The 21,397-nt window shown below is 36.9% G+C and overlaps 1 protein-coding gene across 1 annotated transcript; it reads right to left on the bottom strand.

Moving 5' to 3' along the window:
* Window positions 1-709: 709 nt before the first annotated feature.
* DYTN (dystrotelin) lies at window positions 710-18,054 on the bottom strand. Its single transcript, XM_064719097.1, is given in 14 exon segments — window positions 710-843; window positions 1,388-1,859; window positions 2,486-2,645; window positions 4,694-4,764; window positions 6,446-6,614; window positions 7,511-7,656; window positions 9,743-9,854; window positions 10,703-10,866; window positions 11,213-11,284; window positions 11,987-12,075; window positions 12,640-12,725; window positions 14,749-14,950; window positions 15,895-15,969; window positions 18,009-18,054. Coding segments are annotated over 14 exon segments (1,968 nt in total). The 3' UTR covers window positions 710-739.
* Between the last annotated feature and the right edge of the window lie 3,343 nt (window positions 18,055-21,397).

Here is a 21,397-nt window from a genome sequence, read left to right as displayed (position 1 = left end):
AGCCTTTTCAATCACATCAGCCTCAACACTGTTTGATTATATATGAAACAAAGGTTCAGAAAATTTACCTAATTTTTCTCCCAGAGCTTCCAAAAATATTTTGTTCTTACCTGAATGAAATTTATTTTCTTTGTCATCACAGAAAAAAATCCTGTAAAAACTTGGGCTATTTTCTTTCTTGGCAAGCTGGTATCATTTCAGTGACATAATTAAAATCCTTAAAGGTATGCAAATTTTCTTGAACCATAACTGGTTTTGAGCATATACAAACATAGTTATTTACTATTTTTATGCACCTCCTGCCAAAGATTCATAGTAAATAACTGACTGTACATTTTTTTTCTCTCTGAAGTGGTACTGAATAATTTCAATTTCTCAGGTCTTTAAAATCCTTCTGTACATTACAGGAAAAAGTGTTTTCCTTGTTACTGGCATCAACAAGAAATAGAACACCATTCCAAGGAGGTAACTCGACCATGGGGTATCAACAGCTAAAGAGAGAGAAATGGGCAATCGTTTGCACTGCTGAGGAAGTCACAGCACGGCAGCTGGAAATCACCAACAGAGAAGGAATATAGCTCTCCAGAATCCTCCAGGTGAAGGCTCTAAATGCAGAAACCTGTCATGCTGTGTTATTACAGGCAACATCTGAGACACTTTAAAGAGTCTCTGTTAAGAGACACAGTATCAATTACCTTTAAGTAGTTCAGTGAAGTTGTAAGGTGAATGGTAGCTTCCATCACTTACAAGCTGGTGAAATTACCTGGTGGATGAGGTCAGAAAAGGACCTGCAAACATGCTCAGCTGTAGAGAAGAACTCCTGGTGCAAAGCAGTTTGTTGGGCTGAAAAGCAGAATAAATTTTGAGTCTTTCTAAGCTTTTGGATGCTGCCAGAGCACTAGAAAACTCTTAAACAATCTCTAAGATAACTCTGTACAAGCACCAGCTTTTTCTGTCATATTCCATATTACATCCTCATTATCAAAAGTGAGGCATCCTGAATGTTGAACAACGCTCTGCTGTGTAAGACCTTTGATTACAAAGGGATTTTGTACTGCTGGAAGTCTCCTAGGACTAGAGTTATAGTTACAGAGTCACAGAAGTGGCAAGAGCAAAAACCTCTCATGCTCTCACCAGTTTAAGTTTGCTCCTTAATTGACTGCCAAGACTCATTATCTCTTAGGAGCTTTGATTCATCCAGTTCCAAATCAGCCTGAAATTAGGGGCTATATTTGGAATATGCTCTACCTTACTGTATAGAATAATACTACAAAGGCTAAAGCAAGATTCTGAGTTTCCTCTGAGGGTTACATGCCTATGAACAATATTATGGAATAAATGGGATGAAGGTAAGAAAACAGTGACAAGATGACTGGAGAACTTATACCTGGTTGCGTCTGGAGAGACAATGTGTCCTTCAGTTTCATCATTAGCAGTTCCAATTCCTTTCTCACTTCCTTCTCATCAGGTGGTATCTGCATTGCAGTGGGAATAAGAACTGTATTCCCCATTCCACCAAGAGAGTTTTCTGTCAGTTTAGGCAGATAGGTTTGTTTCTCTTTTGCTTGTTTATGCTGTCCCATAAACGGTTTGTCATTCTGCAGGGAGACTGACTCCAGTGGGTCATTTGAGAATGTGAAGTCCACTGCAGTGGGAACCTCAGGTGTCTGTAAAAGCTGCATTCTATTCACAGAGTTTGGGGGATTCAATGATTTCCATTCTGCACATGTTCTGAAAATAGGCCTTATTTGGGCAGGATTTAATTCACTCTGCATTCTCCTTTCCAACAGAACATGTGGATTTCTTGGCATTCTATTATGACACTGTGCAAAAGGATGCTCTGATGACTGCAACATGGTCTACAATAGACAAAACACAGAAAATAAATTGTAAAAATAATTGGTATTTCCGTTTGCCAGTAGTACTAAAACAGTACTGCAGAAAATGCTACAAAAAAGGTGTAGGAGGAAAATATGTAAACATTTTCTGTGAAACAAGAGCCTTTTAAGAATCTCAGAAATAATTGTAATGATAAGAATCACTATAATTGAAAACAAATAAAATATTTTCTATAAGATGTCTGTATTACATCCCAGTAAAAGACAGCAATTAGGAATGACATTATATTTATTCAATGCCAGCACTTTGACTCTTCTCTGAAGAACAGACTGCAATGAAGTATCTAACACTTCTGTTGGAAACTCTTACTGGAATATTCATTATTTTCATTGCACTAGTATTTAAATGTGCTAATATGAATATCTGTGCTAGATGTCAGATACGCACAGAATGACAAGAAAATATATACTGCCAATACCTTATCTGCTTTCTCTGAAGAGAAGAGCCTAAGATGACTGAAAATACAATTGGAAGGTGTATAAAATAGTATTAAGAGTGCTGGTCTACAGGAAAAGCAGTTGTTAGTGTTCAATAATGGCTCATAGCTGTGACAATTCTATATATATATATATATATATCACTATACCTTTACTTCTTCCTTCATGTGCTGCAGTGTCACTTGCAGGTTTTTATGGCTTACTCTCAGGCTTTGCAGTTTTGCCTCTATTTTGCAGCTTTTTTCTTCCTGGCAGTTATGAAGAAATTGCATTTTGTCCTTCCATTTGTTGAACTGCTTTTTCATGTACCTACCAGAGATACAGGAGGGTGGGATTTTTGCTAGACCAGACATACACAAATATATGCATTCATGGAAATGGGCAAACACTTTAGCACAAACTTTATCCCCTTTACTAGTTCAGGAAAATTTTGTCAGCTTTGGGATTAGAGGCCAATATTTCAGAAGCTGGACTGTATCCATGGAATTAGCAAGAACATGAGTATTCCAGATGAGGAAATATGGGAGCTGAGTAGAACTGTGGCCACATCTGAACCTTGCATCTTGGGGTTTTACCTTTCCCACAAAGGTGGCTGCAACACGAGAAACAATAGCAGTTCCTCTGCATAGAAGAAAACTACTTACAGCAACTCCCTGACCTGCAAAAGATTCCCATTACATATATGGGCAACAATGAAGTAAAAGCAGGTTCTGCCCCTTTGATAGAATTTCTTCTTGCTGGTGGTATTCTCTGCAGTTTCTTCAATGATACCAATAGCTTTCAAGCACAGGCCATTTTGAAAAAACACTCTGATTTTTGCAATCAGAAGTGCCATCCTCCTATGTACAACAGAGATTTAGAAACTACCTACTCAGAGCACAGTATGACAGAAATACCACCCATAATTCTCTTCTAGTTGTGATTTCTCTAAGAAGTCAGTGTAGAAATAGTTTTGCTTTCCTCACAGCTGAGGTACAGACAGTAAAGTTTGTTAACACTACAGTAATAAACCAACTGCTTCATATGACAGATCTGAAATAGTTATCTGCCATGTTTAGTTACATTCAGAAGTTCACCTGATCCACTTTCTGTGATAATGATTTGGCTTAGAGACAGCAGCCTCATCATTTGAACTATGCAAGGTTTGTCTGAATGGGACAGCAAGTCAGACCATTTAAAATTAAAATTAATACTAATGGTCCCTTATAGCAATAAAGTGGTCCCTTATAACAATATTTAAGGGCTCCTCACTGTAAAATGCTGTCCTCCTTTGACTAACTCAGAGTCCAGTTCTGAGAACAGACGGGTGAATGCTGGAAGTCAGTCCACAGACAAGTGGACTGACTATGACTATGAGTAATGTGATTCATTTACCCAGTTCTATGATAAGCTCTGGGTCAGAGCAGCATTATAGGAGCAGGCATCCCAAATATCCTTTCAACGATTGTTAATCTAAAGGAAAGCTGAAGATCTTTGCCATATCTCTTTATTTTCCCAAGTGAGAACAGACCCACAATGAAATTGAAATTGTTTAGCTCTAATCTTGGAGTGCCCTTTTGTGAACTTGGAGTTGCAATTGTACTTGGAATGAAACAGAACAGGAACAGAGGGAACTGAACATACTGAAGAAAATAAAGAGAACAGATTCAGGATCGAATTCTACACTTTACTGTAATTCCATCATTTTCAGTGGTCACAGGCATGGTTATATAGAGCACAGTTATATACAACTACAAAGATGAACAGGGGGAAGGCAAAAATGCAAGTCAAAGGTAGGCATCATAGCTCACACACCAACTTCCCCCCTGCCATGTCACCCAAGCAAACAAGTCTCCCAAGAGATTATTAATTTAGGAATTAATATTTTACAATGTCAAAGATTTGACTATGAGAAGGAACTTCCACACCTATAGTATTGTATTCATCCTATTAATCTCTATTTGTTGTACAGCATATTTTTTAGAAATAAATTCTACTTTGATTTAAAAGCTTCATGCAAATTATGAAATTTGTTTTGATTAAGCCTTATTCAGAGAAAAATTTGAAAAAGTATGTTATTCTGACATTTTTATCTGGATGAACATCTTTTTGTCTAAAAATTCCTTTTAGAAATATTAACTAGCAATTGCAGAAACACTGATGAAAGCAAACCAAAAACTGTTTTGTTTTGCCATTGTTTTTCCACTGATCTTCATCTAAAATTTTTGTTGCTGAGTTTTCATTATTCATCCTCATTTGATAGGATTTTTTAAGTCTAAAAATCTCCAAAGTATGGAAAATTTATCTGTCTTCTAGCCCTCCAGCTGGAGCAGCAATGCCCACCAGTCTTCAGTGAATTTACTATAGCATTTACCTACCTGCTGTCACTGTGAATGCTTTTAATGGATTCATGCATTTTTAACACATCTGCTTCAAAAGAGGCTATTGCCTAAAAACAAAAGGAAGTATCTGTTCATAACTTTATCAGCAATAGCATTTCATTTTTATATGCAAGTTTTATTATAGTAGTCCATGGCAAATTTTGGATCTGACAGATCTACAGATTTACTAGTTAACCTTTTAAACTTAATGTATTATAATCAACTGATGCATTAAAGTATTTCAAATGGCTGGAAAATTTATTCTATAGAACAAATTCTTTGTTCTACGACAAATTTAAGTGTATGAGAATTTGTTTGAAAATAGAACAAAATCCATATTCCTGATTTCTGCAAAACCAAATATTCTGATTTGGGAACAATCTCTCTCAAGTCCCACAGCTGCTTTGAGACAAGAAGATGTTGAAAGAGACTGTATATAGAAAAGAAAAGAGAAACTCCTGGTCTTTAAATGGAAGTAGCATTCTCTGGACCATGCAGAGAACAGTAGCCCAGAAGTCAGGGAGACAAACATTTTCCAGCTAGGTTACTTTTGAGCCATGATATAAGTTTGGCAGGAATCAGGGCTGCCAGGAAATTATGAGACTAAGAGCTGGATCAACCAGGACCTCCATACTCATAGATTCTATTAAAAGCGATCATTGGACTTACTGTCCACATCTTTTCAATCAAAGTGGAAATCATCTGCACTGTAAGATCTTAGAAATCAGTATAAGACTGCTCAAAAGGAATCTTCAGCCCAGAGAGAAAATAAACAAGAGAGCAAAGCACCTGACAGAATCCCAGCACAGGGATGCAAGTCCTGTCCTGCTGTTTTCTAAAATGACAAATGCCAACCGTCAAAATTCTATGTTTAAGCAACATCTGCCCACAACATCTCGTGCAGATATCTGCTGGCTGGCACTGTAGCTTGAGCTGGGCAGCAGAGTTCTAAAAGACAGGTCTTCCAAAGGGCAGCACAGGATTAGCAGCCAAAGGAGTGACCTGATACACACAGGCTAGTATTGCGTTACTGCACCCCTTGGCTCCCGGGAAGAACAAGATGAGTGGATGACACAAACTGGTTTCAACACAACCCAGTGTTCCCTGTATTCTGAGTAAGTGCAGAGCCAATAAACTCTCAAAAAATATAGAAACAAAAAATGGCTATGTACTTTTTTTTAGCTAAACTGCCCTACCCACTCTTTTAATATTGTTTCTTTGGAGAAAAGCTAGGAATGGATTAATAGAGACCTTTTGTGCATTCGCTATTTTAGTTGGAGTGGACACTGCTCTGAGTTTATCCTAAGAGGGCCCATTCTGTCCTCTTGCTATTTCCATGGTAACAAAAATGGCCTGAGTCTGATAAGAATTCAGGTATTCTTCTTTGACATTTGCTTGCAGTAGGAAGACATGATGGCCTTTTTTACTGTCAGAATAGCGAGAGGACTCCAGACTCATCTATACTTTAGCATGCTACTCTACGACATCTCAAAAAACCCCAAGGCAAATATTCTTACAGGTGCTTCTGAAGGTCATGAAAGTCAAGGAGTTAGTCACTAATCTTGGGAAGACAACAAATTCAAACCTCACTAAGTTTTCCAGTTCCATATTTTTCACTGTAAGTGAGGAATTTACAGAAAGGTGAAGTTGCCCATTACATTTTCACTGAAATTGGAAGACAATTAGATAATTAACTTGCTAGATCTCCTTCACAGGTTTAGCACTATTACTGCTTTGTGTTTTGCTCACCTGAGCTATTGTCTTGCCTTGCTCTGGTGTCATCTTATTATTCTCACTCTTCTGCATTACAGTCCTGTTTTCAGGTATGAACCTGGGTGACTCTGGGACACAGTTGTCCACTGGGAAAGACACATTTTCAGGACCAAGTAGTGGTGAAGCACTGAATTCCACAGGAGGACTGTATACCAACAGAGAAGTAATGAGTAGGGAAAGGATCAGGACTCATTGTTTTTCTACCCAGGAAGACCCAAATGCAGAAAACTAATGCAGTGTAAATAGACAGACAGATGTGCTATTGACTAAGCAAGAAGTAAAATTTAGCTATGCCTGCTGGCATATTTTGGTTAAAAGAATGAAATTCCTGAAAACTAATTCCACTCTCCCAACAGAATCTCAGCAACAGGTTGTTCTTTCCACCCATTTATTCTCAGTGCAATTTGCAGCTTCGTTTTTTTGCTCCATTTAGCCAACGTAACCTTCAATGCTCATTATTAACCACTGTGATAAGTGGAAATATAGTAATGACTTTAAATATTAACCAGAGCACAAAAAACAACTGGTCTGAAAGAAGAGGAATGGTGAGATCATCTACTTGCTATTGTGAGTGATTCCACAGGTCTGCAATTTAGTGGGACTTTAGTAGAATGCCTGCCAGTGAATGCACTGTGGGTCACATGTGGAAAGTATTCACAGTTAATTTCCAAAGGATTTGTCACAGAGGAGGTGTTTAAGAACCCATGCAGTTGTAAAGGTAGTAAATATTTGCAATGCTTGGCCCTAGACTGAGTATAAGAAATGGAACAGAGTGAAAAATACAACATAAGGAAGGAGGGAAGAACAATACAAGCCTGTTATATTTTATAAGACAACTAATCATTAGGTTGTCAGCATGGTAACCATGCTTATGCTACAGAAAAATGTGCAGCAACTTCTCAGTTATTCTTTCCCTTTTTAATAGAAAAATCATGACATGGTGTCTGTCATAACAAGGTCCCTTACTCAAAGGACATAATCAAGCAATATCCCACAGCCTGACATGCAGAGGTTATAAATTCATCTGACACCAAAACTCACAAAGTCTTTTTGTGAGCAGGGAAGTGCCTCTCCTGCACTGACTCCAGAACCGTCCTTCTCTGAGCCTCTTTTCTTCTGCAGCGCTCTTGGAACAGGTTGTTCCTGATGGTGCGGACAAAGTGCTTTGCGTTCGCCTTTGCTGACATCTATTGGAATGAGGGATAATAAAGAAGAAAGTGACTTTTCAAACAGGTGCTGCCCAGAAACAGACATATTCCAAAGCAAAGGTCCATCTGTTCATCATCTGACAAGGCTCATGGCTGCTATCTGAGCCCTAGAAGGGGAGCTGAGGTGGGTAATGCTTGCAGGGCCACAGGCAAGAGCAGCTCCAATTCTTTTAGGCAAAATACTGACTGGATCAAAGTCAGACAGCCTGGAAATGCCTAAACACAATGATTAGGCTCACAGTCACAACAATAATTCTGCTGACTAGTATCTAAGGAAGAAATACTTTTATACTTGTATAAAGCATTTGTAGATATAGTCTTCCACGGCTCACATCCTCCTCTCACAGAATACAGTAAAATATACATCCATTTATCACAGGAGTGTCAGGCTCATGTACAACAACTAATGTTAGTAGCTGTATTATTGGAGGACACCAACCAATTCTGCCCCAGGTGACTGCTGCAGAACATGGGGTGAGCCCTGACAGACAGAACAGGAAAACAAAGAAAACACACTACACGCCTCCTAGTGTTTCTCAACGATGTAGCAACGTTACCACAAGGTGTCAGCACGGTAAGGAAAAACTGCTGATATTGCAAACCTCCACTCAGCAACTCAATCCCTGATAAAGACAGTGTGAAAAGGACAGCATCTGCTAAGAGTGGAAGGGATGGGGATAGCAACTTATTGCTGATTATTTTATGTCCCACACAATAGATATAAAAATGATATCTGTCATAGTAAGTAGCTTATCTTTTAAATTTTGGTATAGATTTTGGCCTGTATTGTAATATTTGGCCTATAAAGTAATATTTACAGAGTTTTTGTTAGAGTAGGGCTTCATAAAGGAAATCTAAATTCAGTGATTCAATTGCAATTCTGCAGCAATAAAGTGGCTGCAATCCAGGCTGCAACATCTCTTGCCTTGGTTTATCTCCTGTCCTTCCTTCTGGTGCCTCTACAAACACACATTCCCATTCACTCTCAATTCACACTAATTTTAAGGTCTCTACTTAGAAATCTCTTAATGAGGAGTTAACTTTTGATTTTCCTACTTTCTCACAGATGGAGTATGAGGAAGAATATTTGAAGGACTGAACTGTTATTTTTAATGCAGATATTGAGCATCCAGTTGTAATTTCTCACAATGTAAGCAATAGGATTTTGTTTTCAGAAAGAGAACAGTGAAGTAGCAAGAGTTTAATGCTACCTCAGACAAAGGGTGACTACAAGAGCAGTCTAATAGTATCTAGTTTTAATGCAAACACTGGCTACCCAGGTATCTTTCACATTAACTGCAGAGGATTGGGAAGGAGAACAGGAAGTATACGTTTCTAGGGAAACTTCCCTAAGTTTCAGCTCATTTACTGGAACAGAAAGATACAGTTATATAGATCCACAAAAAGCCCATCTGGTGCTGTGTGCAAGATCTGGAATCTCCTGCTCAAAGGAGAAGCCGGTCTTCCAAACACAAATTCCCAGTGCTGTACTTTGTCACTAGTGTGATGATAGCACAAGTTGCCCCTGTAACAGAATCCAGGTATGTGATCTTAGTTGGGCACGTGTTACCTCTTTGTGCTGTATCCCTGACAGAGACAAATGAGTCAGAAAGGTTTACAGTAAAGTGGAAAAACTGAAGACATTCAGAAAAGAGAGAAAAAGAAAGACATTTCATGCAGAAGTTTTTATAACTTTAGAATTAGTGAATTTCTGGACGAGTCTGCATTGGGATTGGGGTGAAGGAACACTGGGATATTGAGGAGAATTTTCATAAATTTAAGAATTATCTGCTAACAGAAAATTTGCCATAAAGCTTCTTAAGATGAAGACTTGCACTGGGATATTCATAGCTCTATTCAGTTACTTCAGAACAGAATATTCATTCTAAAGTTAGAAGCCTGCTTTTGTCCTTTCCCTAGCTCTCTGTTCCCAGACTAATAATGCTAATATGTCATGGCCATTATGGCTAATACACACATAACTTTGAAATGCTTGTAGTTCAAGAATCTACTTGCCTCCATGAAGAACCACAACAGGGAATGAATCAGTACAATAGGACTTTACCTGCACACAGTGTTCCACAACAGGATGTGATCTCTTATGTGGTTTGCAGAGACGGCCAGTGAAAAAGCAAGCTTGGCAAAGGTCAAAATTGAGGCACTTTAAACAGCGATACCTGTGAAGGAAAACAAAAGGATTTCTTTACAAGTAAGAACTTGATGTAAGTAAGCTTGATTACTGTAAACTCAGATCCCTGGGCTCTGAAATTCAAAGAAACATCTTTGTTAGAATAATGACTTTCCTCAGCGTTTTCTGAATTCAAGCTATTTTTCTCAAATGATTGAGGACTTTTCTCTGAACCCATCAGTGGTTTTGATCTTATTTATTTGCTGCACTGAAATGCAGTCCATGGAAGAAACTGTTGTTTTAGCACCATTTCCCAATTTTCATAATGCAGTTACAACTTCATATGCTTCTTACACACCAGCTTACCTCTATTTGCTGCTTCCATGGAACTATAATATTGACATGAGGTCCATAAACAAAAAACTAAAAATGCAAGAAACTAAATCTGCAAGCTTACAATTAGCGAGAATATAGTAACAGTAAAATGCTTTTCTGAGCATTCTGGTTAGATGGTAATGGATAGTGTTCTTTTTATACCACTATGCCATTATATAACATTACTTAGATGACAAAGCTGCTAAGATGGAAAACTTAATGAGCCAGTTAATACAATTGGTTACAGGAAAAGTAATTAAGAAATGAGATACACAGGTTTAATTGCCTTTACCCTTGGACTGCCGATTTACCTGTGGCCAGTTTTCATGTTTGTGCTAGTGAGCTAAAGAGAAGTAGGATGAAGACTTGAGCATTAGACTGCAGTGGTTCTCTCTATCCCTCTTTTCCTGGTTAAATTAGATTACATCCAAAGCTTGTTACTTAGTACATCAGTGACAGCCTGTAAGGTATGCAAACAATGGTAAGAACTAATTGTGTGGATGCTAAAGACCACTGACACACCTGATGCCTGTAATGGGGAAAACTTTGCAGACTCTGCATCTAGCTTGGTGAGAAACCATTTCCGTGGCTGATAATCTGTAACATGTAGGGAGCCACAGGAGGACAGCAGGCTCTGATCTCAGCCAAGACAGGAATTTTTCTTCAACAATAGCTGCATTCAGAACCTAGAAAAAATACATGTCTCAAGCTCAAACATTCACTTGAAAAAAAACTGGTGGTTCATCTACAATCTCTAATAAAAGCTCTGATATTGGATTTTGCTGGCATAAATTTTCCATTCATGTAAAATGTTACTGGGTTCCAAAGGTTTTGGAATAAATGCTAGAATCTTCATTAGTATCTTACTGAGCATCTTTTCTATAGATACAAATCCTCCCATACTGTGAGACTGATGATCAGCCCTGCTTCTTAAAAGTAGATACTTAGGGATGTTATGTGTTGATACATTTGAAGTTTTAATCAATCAGCAACATTCAGAATAATTTCCCAGGACATGAGAATTTCACTCACCCCATGGAAACAGTCATGAATCGCAATTTCCACACAAGACAGAGTGCAGCCTTCTCCCACAGTGGCTGGGACCTACATCAAGAAGAAGGGCTCAGAAACACCTCAATAAAAAACAGATGTTCCCATCATGCTCTGCTGCGATGGTGACAGCACACAGATGGTGAAGTATCTATAGCAATGCCATTTTACACACTATTCTGAAGAAAGCCCGTTCATATTCATGCCATCAGTATGCAGTTTCACAGTTCAGGGTGTGTCAGAATGATTTGTTTCCAACCCACTTACTGTAATGGATAAACATACTAAATTTCCACACTATACTCCTGAAGGACACTAAGTTTAAATCCCAGAGGTCATTTTCAGATCTCATTTTCAGCACCAGTTCAGCTGGAAATACCTGTATGCTAAGGCAACTTGCTGCAACTGCAAGCTGTTCTAATGAGTACAGACATCTGAAGTTAGGAGTTGCTTTAGGAACAGTTGTATCCAGCTGTTTCCAGGATCTGTAAGCTCAGGCAACAGAGCATTCACTAATAAAAGTGGCTATTTTGATAAAAAGGACAGAATTTGATTCTTTTACCTACTTTGCATGACAGCTCCCTATACCCACAGTTGTCTTATTAACTTCAGTCCCATAAGGTAATCAAACATAAAAGGTTTCAACCATGAGGGATTTTCTTCTGCTAGGTTAGCACTCTCCTACAAAATCTGTTGAGTAACTGACTGACTCAACAGAGTGAGCACTCAACTGACTGAGCACTGCACTGACATTACCTGATTTAAGTCTGTTAGAAGGCTTCTCAGGGCACTTCGGGTAATCAAGGTCTCCTTCCCATCAGGGACAGCATAAAACTGGAAGAAAGCTGAAACAAGGAAAAAAACCCTGGAATCCTGGCAGAGTCTGAACTGTCTTCAAGCTATCTTCAAACTGCTATGGTAACTGCAGTCTAACAAAGACACCCTTCCAGAAAGTTTCACTATATTTTGTACCTAACAGGCTCTCAGTGACTGCTGTAACCATAGTTCTCCCTATAGTGAGGGAAAGAGAAGGAAAGCAAGGAAAAAAGCAATGAACTCATTCTTACAACATTAGGAAAAATATTTAAATATGTTTATACAATAAGTGCTCTATTTAAATCGTGAATTGCTAACTTAAAACCATGGGGTTTCTGTTATTTTCTGCTAGGCAAAAGAAGTTTTACTTAAATGTCACTATAACCTCTTCTGAGGCTGTCTATTGCAAAGATGGCTACAGATATTGATTGGAAAGCATTATTCTGCTTCAGCCTTTCTCTACAACTAAGCAGTCAACATAATTTACTTTTTTCATGGCAGAGCTTTTATTTTAAAATAAAAAAAAAAAGATGGTGGAAATTTTCCTCAATGTTCAGTATTTCAGATAGTGTATAAAATCATACATTTCCCACCTCTGTATTTAGCCAGTAGAGTATCTCCTGAAAGAGAAATTAGGGCAGCTGCAGCAGATCTAGTTCTGACATACCCCGTTCCAGATCTAGGAAAATGAAATAAGTTACACTATTCTCATTCACAGAGAATATAAAGACTGAAACATCTAAAGAATGGAATACTGCTATGTAAGAAGAAAACTTCAAAACATGTATCCTTTTATATGTATAGATGTAACCAAAGTAACATTTCAGTAATATTTTATGTCTAGAACCTTTTGTCACTGAAAATAACTGCAGAGTTAACTGTTCCAAGATACCATGCAATCATAAAACAAAAAGAAAACATCTCCTTCAGAGACTTCACATTCCAAGTAAAATGTAATTTTACATTTACAATGTATGTCCTAAAAAAAAATCTGCTCTTTTTATTGTGGGAAGCCTTCCCAAATACAGTACTGAATAAAGGATACAATCTAAGTTTTTGCATATATCATCAGGCAGCTCCACTGCGGCCCCAGATCTGCACTAAGCTTCTCTTGGGCTGATTACATTTAATTTCACTGAAACTCAATTTAATCAAAAGGATCTATGCAGGAGCAGGACATTTAGTTTTGACCATTAGATAATAATAACGTAGATTAATTTAGAACCAAATTTTGTCATGTAGGCACCTAATGAAAAACACTAATTTTTTTTGTGAAGACGATGCAGACATTAATCAGAAACCACAAATCAGGAAATCCCAGAAATCTATATTTAAGATATTACTTTTGCAAAGATTCAAAATATGTCTTCAAGAGTCTTTAGATAAACCCACACTGTGTAAAGCTGCAATACCGACTCTCAAGTATGAACTGCATGGGAAATTGTTGTTTTTCCAGAAATTTCAAAGAAAAAACTCCAAGACTAAAGCTGAAGTACACAATCAAGCACCCTTAAGATGTTTATGTAAGCTTATTAAGTAAATACCACAAAAACATGGAAAATTCCTATGTGCTCTTCCTAATAAATATTTTCCAATGTTAATAGCGGACAATAGCACTCTATAGAGAAAACATGATTAGAAAATTATAAGAAGCTCTTCCTATCTTATATACACGTCGAGAAACTTATTAAATTCTTTTTAAAAAAAGAAATAGCAGCAAAAAGAAAATGGCACCCCTAAGACATCCCTTAGAAAACAGACTAAAAGACTAAGATAGTACTATTAAGAAGATTCTTCTACATCATTTCCCTACAGCACACAAAAATTACAAAATACTCTTGATGTTTCTAGCTTTATTTCTTATAACAGCACTTATTCTTATCTTTAATGGAATTTTTACAAAAAATTTTGATAAAGTGGGACCTTTAGCAGCAATGATCATATGAGTAATGAATAAAGATTCAAGAAAAAGTTCTGCAGACCACTTACATCTCATTTACTTTCCGTAAAATCTTTACTATCATGTAGAAGGGAAAAATTTCACCTGTGGTAAATAACTTGGACAACGAACTTAGTCTGTCTTTCAAATCTGATACAATCACAAATCAATCCTGCCTTTAGTGAAATAACTCATTATTTACAAACAATACATAAGAAAAATACACTCTGTGAGGTGTTTCCTTATTATTTTCAGAAACTCTCTTATTCACTGAGCTGCTCACCTTAGTTATGACACATCAATTTTGTTTCATAATTGGTAGATTAACTTTTTAAGCTAGAGGAAAATGAATAACAAAAAGTGACTGGCAAATTCCTGATCTGTGCATGGGTACTGTTCTCCTGAGGGAAATACGGATTCATTTTTAGGAGGGTACCAAAATATCTTGGAAGTCAGATGAAAAGCTACTCTGTAAAGCTGTTCAGAGAAAAAGTCAGCATGGACTGGCAAAGATAGTTTTGGGAGCACTGTGTTTCTAATGCAGTTTTGTGCCTTATATTCCTACTGCTGAACTACTCCTAGTTTTTATACAAAGCATAACCAATCAAAATGGGAGAGTTTCACACAGAAATGGTGTGAGAGTGGTAGAAACAGACTTAGTCTAGCTCTGCTTTGGATGGGAGCAATATGTCCTGTCCAAAAACACATTCTTTAACTCTACAGTACTTCACAATGGATCTACATTTCTTCTTCTTCTTCTCACCTGTCATACATGGCAATCAGCAGGCTCAATGTGAATTCAGCAGCTCTTGGATCTACCTGGCCTGGATTTTCTGACCTTGCCCTTTGGAAGAGCTTCATCAGCATTCTAGAGATTTGCTGCCTGTTCAGAGAAATCTGCTCTTCCCTCTGGCTTTGTTCACTTGATAGGATGTGCTGAATCAGAGAAACGTCAATCAAATCCACTGTGGGAAAATTAAGGAAGAAATGAATGAGGGTCCCTGCCTTTTTATGAATGGAAGCGTGACTATTTTTCACCAGAAATGCCTAGCTAAGACAGGCCTGTAAAATGAAGCCTAAAACAGCACACCACATAAAAAGAAAACCAGTACCTGTGGTGCTTCTACATTGACACAGAGCATCAGGCAGATGCTCATATGATTTATGCCTCAACCATATCAGGAATGAGACCAAACTAAATGTATTCATAGAAAAGCATTCCCAAATGAAAGAAATATGTCCAAGGCCAACAAACTAGTCACCTTCTCTGTGTTACCCTGAAGACCTCATTTGCAATGTTGTGCATTTTCAGCACAAATAAAAACTTCAAGATTTCCATGAAATTTAGCTCAATATGGAATTTACATCCAGTAATTTCAAAGTGAGCTAAGTGACCAGGACTTTGTTGCACAACTCTTTGATTGCACTGAATTCTCCCTCATTTCAAAGACACGGAGAATGAATACTAACCAGAAGTTTCCTGCTCTATCATGTTCTATTTTGTTCTCATTAATTCTTATAGTCCAGTCAATGCATTTTCAATAAGCCATGATTATTTCCAATAAATCAGCTCCTAAAAAACACCTTAGAATTTGACTTTTCAAGACCATAATAATAGATTAATGATTGTCAGTGACGTCTACATAGTATTGCTGCAGATGGTAGATATACTTTGATTCTCTCATAATTTTAGAATTTCACTAATGTATTTCCATTGACATTCAAAAGGAAAAAAAAATCAATTTGTATATGAAGCACTATCTAGATCTTAAGTGTTCATAATCCATTCTGAAACTCCAAGGTGGAAAATGAGAGAGCAAAGTAGCATAATAACTCATGGTGACAGCAATGCAAACTTGATACAGATTCTCCTTCCTGTAAAAGCATAGGGTTCTCTTTGGCTACTAACACTGGCAAAGACTTTGTACTGAGCGTAGTTTTAGGGCTGTTCTGTATACGGAGTTCTCAACATCATTGAAGGCCTCTGTGAAAGAAAACAAACACACATTACAATGGAGTGCTTCATTCAAAACTAACTAAAAATCAAAACAACCAAATTTGGAGTTTCAAGTTGATCAACACTCTGAAGGAAAATTTGGGAGAAAAAAACCCCAAACAAATAGAACACATTTTCTGTTTTAAAAAATAACTTTGTGGGGTGAACAATCTTCTTGTAAACAGTAACACCATCTCTTGTAAAATCAGAATTCAACACAGAGAGCACATCTGTTTCTTTGGGAATCAAGTTTATTCATATATCAGAACAAGGCCTGTGGGGGTTATGCACTGCACAAACTTTTAGCCAAGATCATAATGAAATAATATTTCTTCACACAAATAGGTTTTTTGATCAGAGATGCTCTTCTTCAAGGAACAGTTTGTCAGTTTGCACAGCAGGGTTATTGTTTTGGATGCATATTGTTTCAAGCACCAAACAAATCTGTCAAGATCAACATGAGGGACTCTTGCAGAAGAAGACAAGCCCTTTACCACAGCAAATTACTTTTGACATCTCTGTTTAGCAAACCCACTCAATTTGCTTGACTAAATCCCATATCCTTATACGATTTCAGCTTATTTCTTTCACATCAAGAAAGGATGTTTTTCTGAGTGGAAAGTCAGAGATGCTGACTGTGACCTATACTCGATACTTTACATATACCCAGAACTTCAAGAACAAAAAACAAGGCTTGTTTACTAAACTTTAGAAACTAAAAAGGGATTTATCAGTTATCCTTCTGTCCTCAGAGACTCTTTTCTCCCTGTACTTCAGAGAGAGTTACACACAGTTGATTAAGGCTAAAGATAAGCAATAAATATGTATTAATGAGTAGAAATAACTCACAAAATACTTCACCTGTTCAGCCTGGAAAGGTGCCAATCTGTGTGCAATGGTTTCCAAGAAATACACCAGATTAATATTAATAGTCAGCAGATTATGGGCTCTTCTGGTTCCCAGATGCTGCCTAAGCTATAGAGAGATGCCAATAACTGCTATACCATCTGCTTAGTCCTGCTCTTGTCATACTATGTTTTGTGATATTATTTGGAGATGCAATGTAGCATGTCATAGAATGTGAAAAATGAGTTTTGACTTCCACGCATCATCAGTTCTCTTTCCTCAATAAACTGATCCAAAGCCCTTTTGAAAGAAACAGAACAACTCCCACAGTTTTCATTAGGCTATGGATTAAGTTCCAAATGCTTATTCTCAAATACAAATGCTAGAAATAGACATATGATTCAACTCAAACACCTTCCATGCACAAGATGATTTTCAAATTGAAGAGAATCTGTTTTAGTAGCCATCTGCTACTTAATTCTAGTCCACCCTTACAAACAAAATGTGGCCTCAAAGTAGGGCACTCTGTGCCTGTCAAACACAGTTCGAGAATTAACTTGTGAGGACACATAAGTAAAATAGCAAATTATTTTAGAATTATTATTGATGAGAGGCTATTTAGGGACAATAAAATATTTCATTTCTCATAGGAAAGGGGCTTCCCCTCTGGACAGAAAACCAGCATGTAATCATTCTGCTGTGGGTCAAATTTCACCTCAAGAAATATAAATGCCCTTTGTAGAGAAGCTGACAAAGGAGCTCCTGCACACATAGAGAAGTGTGCTGATTCCTGACATCTTCAGCTGGTTACCTGCTATTCTGCATTTTGAGGTGCTCTGTGGCAGATGAGGTGTCCGCTGAGATTTTGCACTCAGAAAGGGAACAGACATCTTCATGCCTGTTCCAAAGTATGAAAAGCACCTTAGCATTTATTATAAATTAGAGATCATGGCCCTGTGTGCCTGACTATTCCATAAGCCAATGTGATAGTGGCAAGGAAGGTGCCTGGACACATCCAACAATAAAGGTAAGACATCACAGCTCTGTAATTTGTCATTTACATGCTACAGCACAGAGATTCTCAAGGTGGCATGATTTCATTAAAATTCAGTAGTTTCTGCTCAAAAAGACACAGAAATACGTTTTGAGAAAAGTTGGGGGAAAATAAGAAAAATCCTTACCCTGCAAGTCTGGATCCATTTGAAATTAACAGATGGCATTAGGCATTCTATAACAAAACAAATCAAAGTGTAAAACCACATATTCTACACAGAGACATATTGAACCATTCAAATTAAACCTTTTAATCTGAACAATTCACTGGATGCATTTCAGAAATTAAATTAAACAGAATTACATTAAACAAAATAGTTTTGGTGCCACGTGCAGAGAAATGCCGGCAAATGGCAAGCTCTCTGCTCAGCATAAAATAGGAGTAATTCAAGTAACTGCAAAACTGTAGCACAGCAAAACCAATCCTCAAAACAGTTTTAAGTACAGGAAATGAGATCTTTCACTATTAAGAGCTCGGTGTTTACACGCAGGATTACTACATGGTCCAATGTACAATTTCAGGTCATAGAGGGCATATCCACACCAGACTCTTCCTCAGATTCACTGATTGCAATTATTCAAAAGTATTTTCTAAAATTTTCAAGCAAAACTAAAGTTTTAGGCTGAGCTAACATTATTTCTTATTGAGCTGTTATGGAAGGGGAAAACAAAGCCTAACCATGTACCTACTTACATTAACAACTGTGAAAGCAAAAGTAGTTATGTCCCTGCAGTAGTGGAAACTGAATGTCTCCCCTCAGGATTTATTTCACTAATGCTCTAAACTACATTATATTTCAAATCACAGAAATGTAAGTATGAATTAACTAGTAGTAACTATCTTTCAGCTAACACTGCAATTGCAAAACACTAGGAATAATGGATCTAAGTCACACAAGATTCCAAAGGCAATCTGTATCGTTTATTGTGCAGAACAAAGGGAAAGTTTGCTAAAATAAATAAAAATTAAAGAGTTGGAAATTATCTAAAACTTAAATAATAAATTTGATGTTAAATCTGAACTTAAACAAATGTTCACTTCTTACATTTTTTCAGTTAGAATCATTGATCATTTGTCATAAACATGACAGAATACTGGCCATTTATGAAGCATAAATGTTCAATGATCTAAAATTATTGAGTCTACCATAAATATGCTCCTCACCATTTTAATTAGTGAAAGCTGCAATTTGTGTTTCAGTCTCTAAATTTCAGCCACAACCTAAATTTAGATGCTTAAAATATTGAGATACAGATTTGTTTTAATAGTCTTTTTCATTCAAGACTACAATGGCACAGTTTTTACTGTAGTCCTTCTTTGAAAAAAATACCACTATGTTTCTTTTACACTATTCTATTTTCTTTCTTACTAAGGGTTCTGCAAAACAACAGCTCTGCCCAGCATTTACACAGGCACATAAGTTTGCCTATAGATAGATATTCATATGCAATATATATGAAAATATGATACAACTGTTCCTAAAATAGCTGCAGTAGTAGGAGTCTCTGCATAACTTGACAGAAAAGTTCATGTACAGAAATCAGTGAAATCAGAAGACACAGAGCAATGAATTAAACATAAGTGTTTGGTGAAAGCTACATGTAGCAATCTAGAAGGTAGACTTACAAATGCACAGCTTACCTCCTTTATTTTCTCTGTACCAGAGGTACATAAAATAAAGAAAGTGGACAGGATGAATGTAAAAATATTCAGGTTAAACTCACTTAAATTAGAACTCATTAGAATTTGCTCACTCAAATAAGAACAGATCCACTGACTTACTGAGTTATACAGCATGCATAATATATAAGCGCTTGATACTTACTGTAATATGACCAGATCTCTGTCCAGTACAACACAATGTCTAATATTTAAATCACCCATATGGAAAAACACACTATAGTCTTGTACTAGGGTATTCATAGTCTCAAAGTCAACCATGTATTTCTGTGTTTTACCAAATTACATCATATCTATGAACCCTCCTTCCAAGAAGTAACAGAAGACATTATTAATGTATGCACAGTCTACACTTTCATATACAAAACTCTGTGGACAGTCCAGATCTTGACTGCAGTGGGAATGCCTGGGTGAAACAAAGAGAATCTACTTCAGTGTTAGCACATGAACACAATTTGAAAGCAGAAGCAGTATCTGCTGCCCATGAAATCTGAAGTAACTTTGCCCATTGATACACTCTTTCAGCCTGTGTTATATGTCAGTTACTTGTGTGCTTTAATAGTGAAAAACACTTAAGAAAACAAACAAAAAATTAAAATTATGTACAAATACTCAGGAAGTAAATTGTTACAGTTAACAGTCCTGGTCCCATTAACATGAATACTCTTATGTGCAAAACAAGGATAGCCTTTTTCTTGACTCTTAGTGGAATGTGAAAGAAAAGTAACACTTGATTACTTACATGTACTTTGTTTGATATACAGGTTCTCAGAATATGTACTTTAGCAAATAAAATGTGTTTTGGAGCATGTTACATAATTAAATTAAAGTACAGAGAAAGACGAGCCACATGAAGTAAGGCAGAAACCTCCCAGCAGATCAATCAACTTGATCACAGAGACTTTTCTTTTGAAATCAGACAACATATGATGAACATCTTAAATATGCATAAAAGAACCTACAGTTACTTATGTTTCCTGTGAAGGGTGAAGATATTCTATGTTTTATTCAAAGGCCAAAATTACTGTCTCCTCTTAAATACAGTAGCTGCGCTTACCTTCCTCTCATTACTTACTGAAGGTCCAGAAGTCAGATGACACTGCCAGAGAAGTCCAGTAGTTTTACAGCACTTAAAAGTTGACTTCAAGACACAGTTCTAAAGGTTTTGCTTTTAAATTAAAGCTGCTCACAACAAATGCCTAGCAAAGGCCCAGATCAAAGTATCAGGTAATTGTCTAAGCAGTCAAAACAGAGAACACTAATTAATTAGTAATAAATATCCTGAATTATTAAAGATAAAACTTCTTTGATCTTTGTTTCAAAGCTTTTTTTTTTTTTTATGGTTGGAGTGCAATATTTCTAAATTGAGAGGCCTTTACTAAGCATCTCCCAGTTGCTGAGAAACTGTTGCTATAGAGACTGAAAATGAGGTAGAGTAATACAGAAAGCACAGTGTGCTGTAACAAAGAGTTGGTGCAGCTACACAAAGAAGAAAAATAGTAAGCCCTAGTGGTAATTCTGAACTGGAATTGTTCAGACCAACCACAAAGCTCTTCAGCATACCCAAATGCTAGGGTTTAAGAGGAATCTATATATAACATTTGTAAGATACATACAACTTAAAGCCCTTCTCATAAATGTTTCAACGGTTACCATCACAGCCAGGTAGAAAGAGTCATCGATACCATGAATATCCTGCATACATAACATGACTTAGGGACTTGGGAAAAAATGTATCCCAGAAATTGCTTATTACTTATAGAAAACCCAAACTTACTGATGACTAAGTCAATTGCTGATTTATAGCTGTAACCAACATTGAATATGTTACAATAT

Source organism: Zonotrichia leucophrys, chromosome 7 (assembly GCF_028769735.1).
Source record: "Zonotrichia leucophrys gambelii isolate GWCS_2022_RI chromosome 7, RI_Zleu_2.0, whole genome shotgun sequence".
NCBI lineage: Eukaryota > Metazoa > Chordata > Aves > Passeriformes > Passerellidae > Zonotrichia > Zonotrichia leucophrys.
Note: the sequence above shows the minus strand (reverse complement) of the source record. Positions and strands in the feature narration are given on the sequence as shown.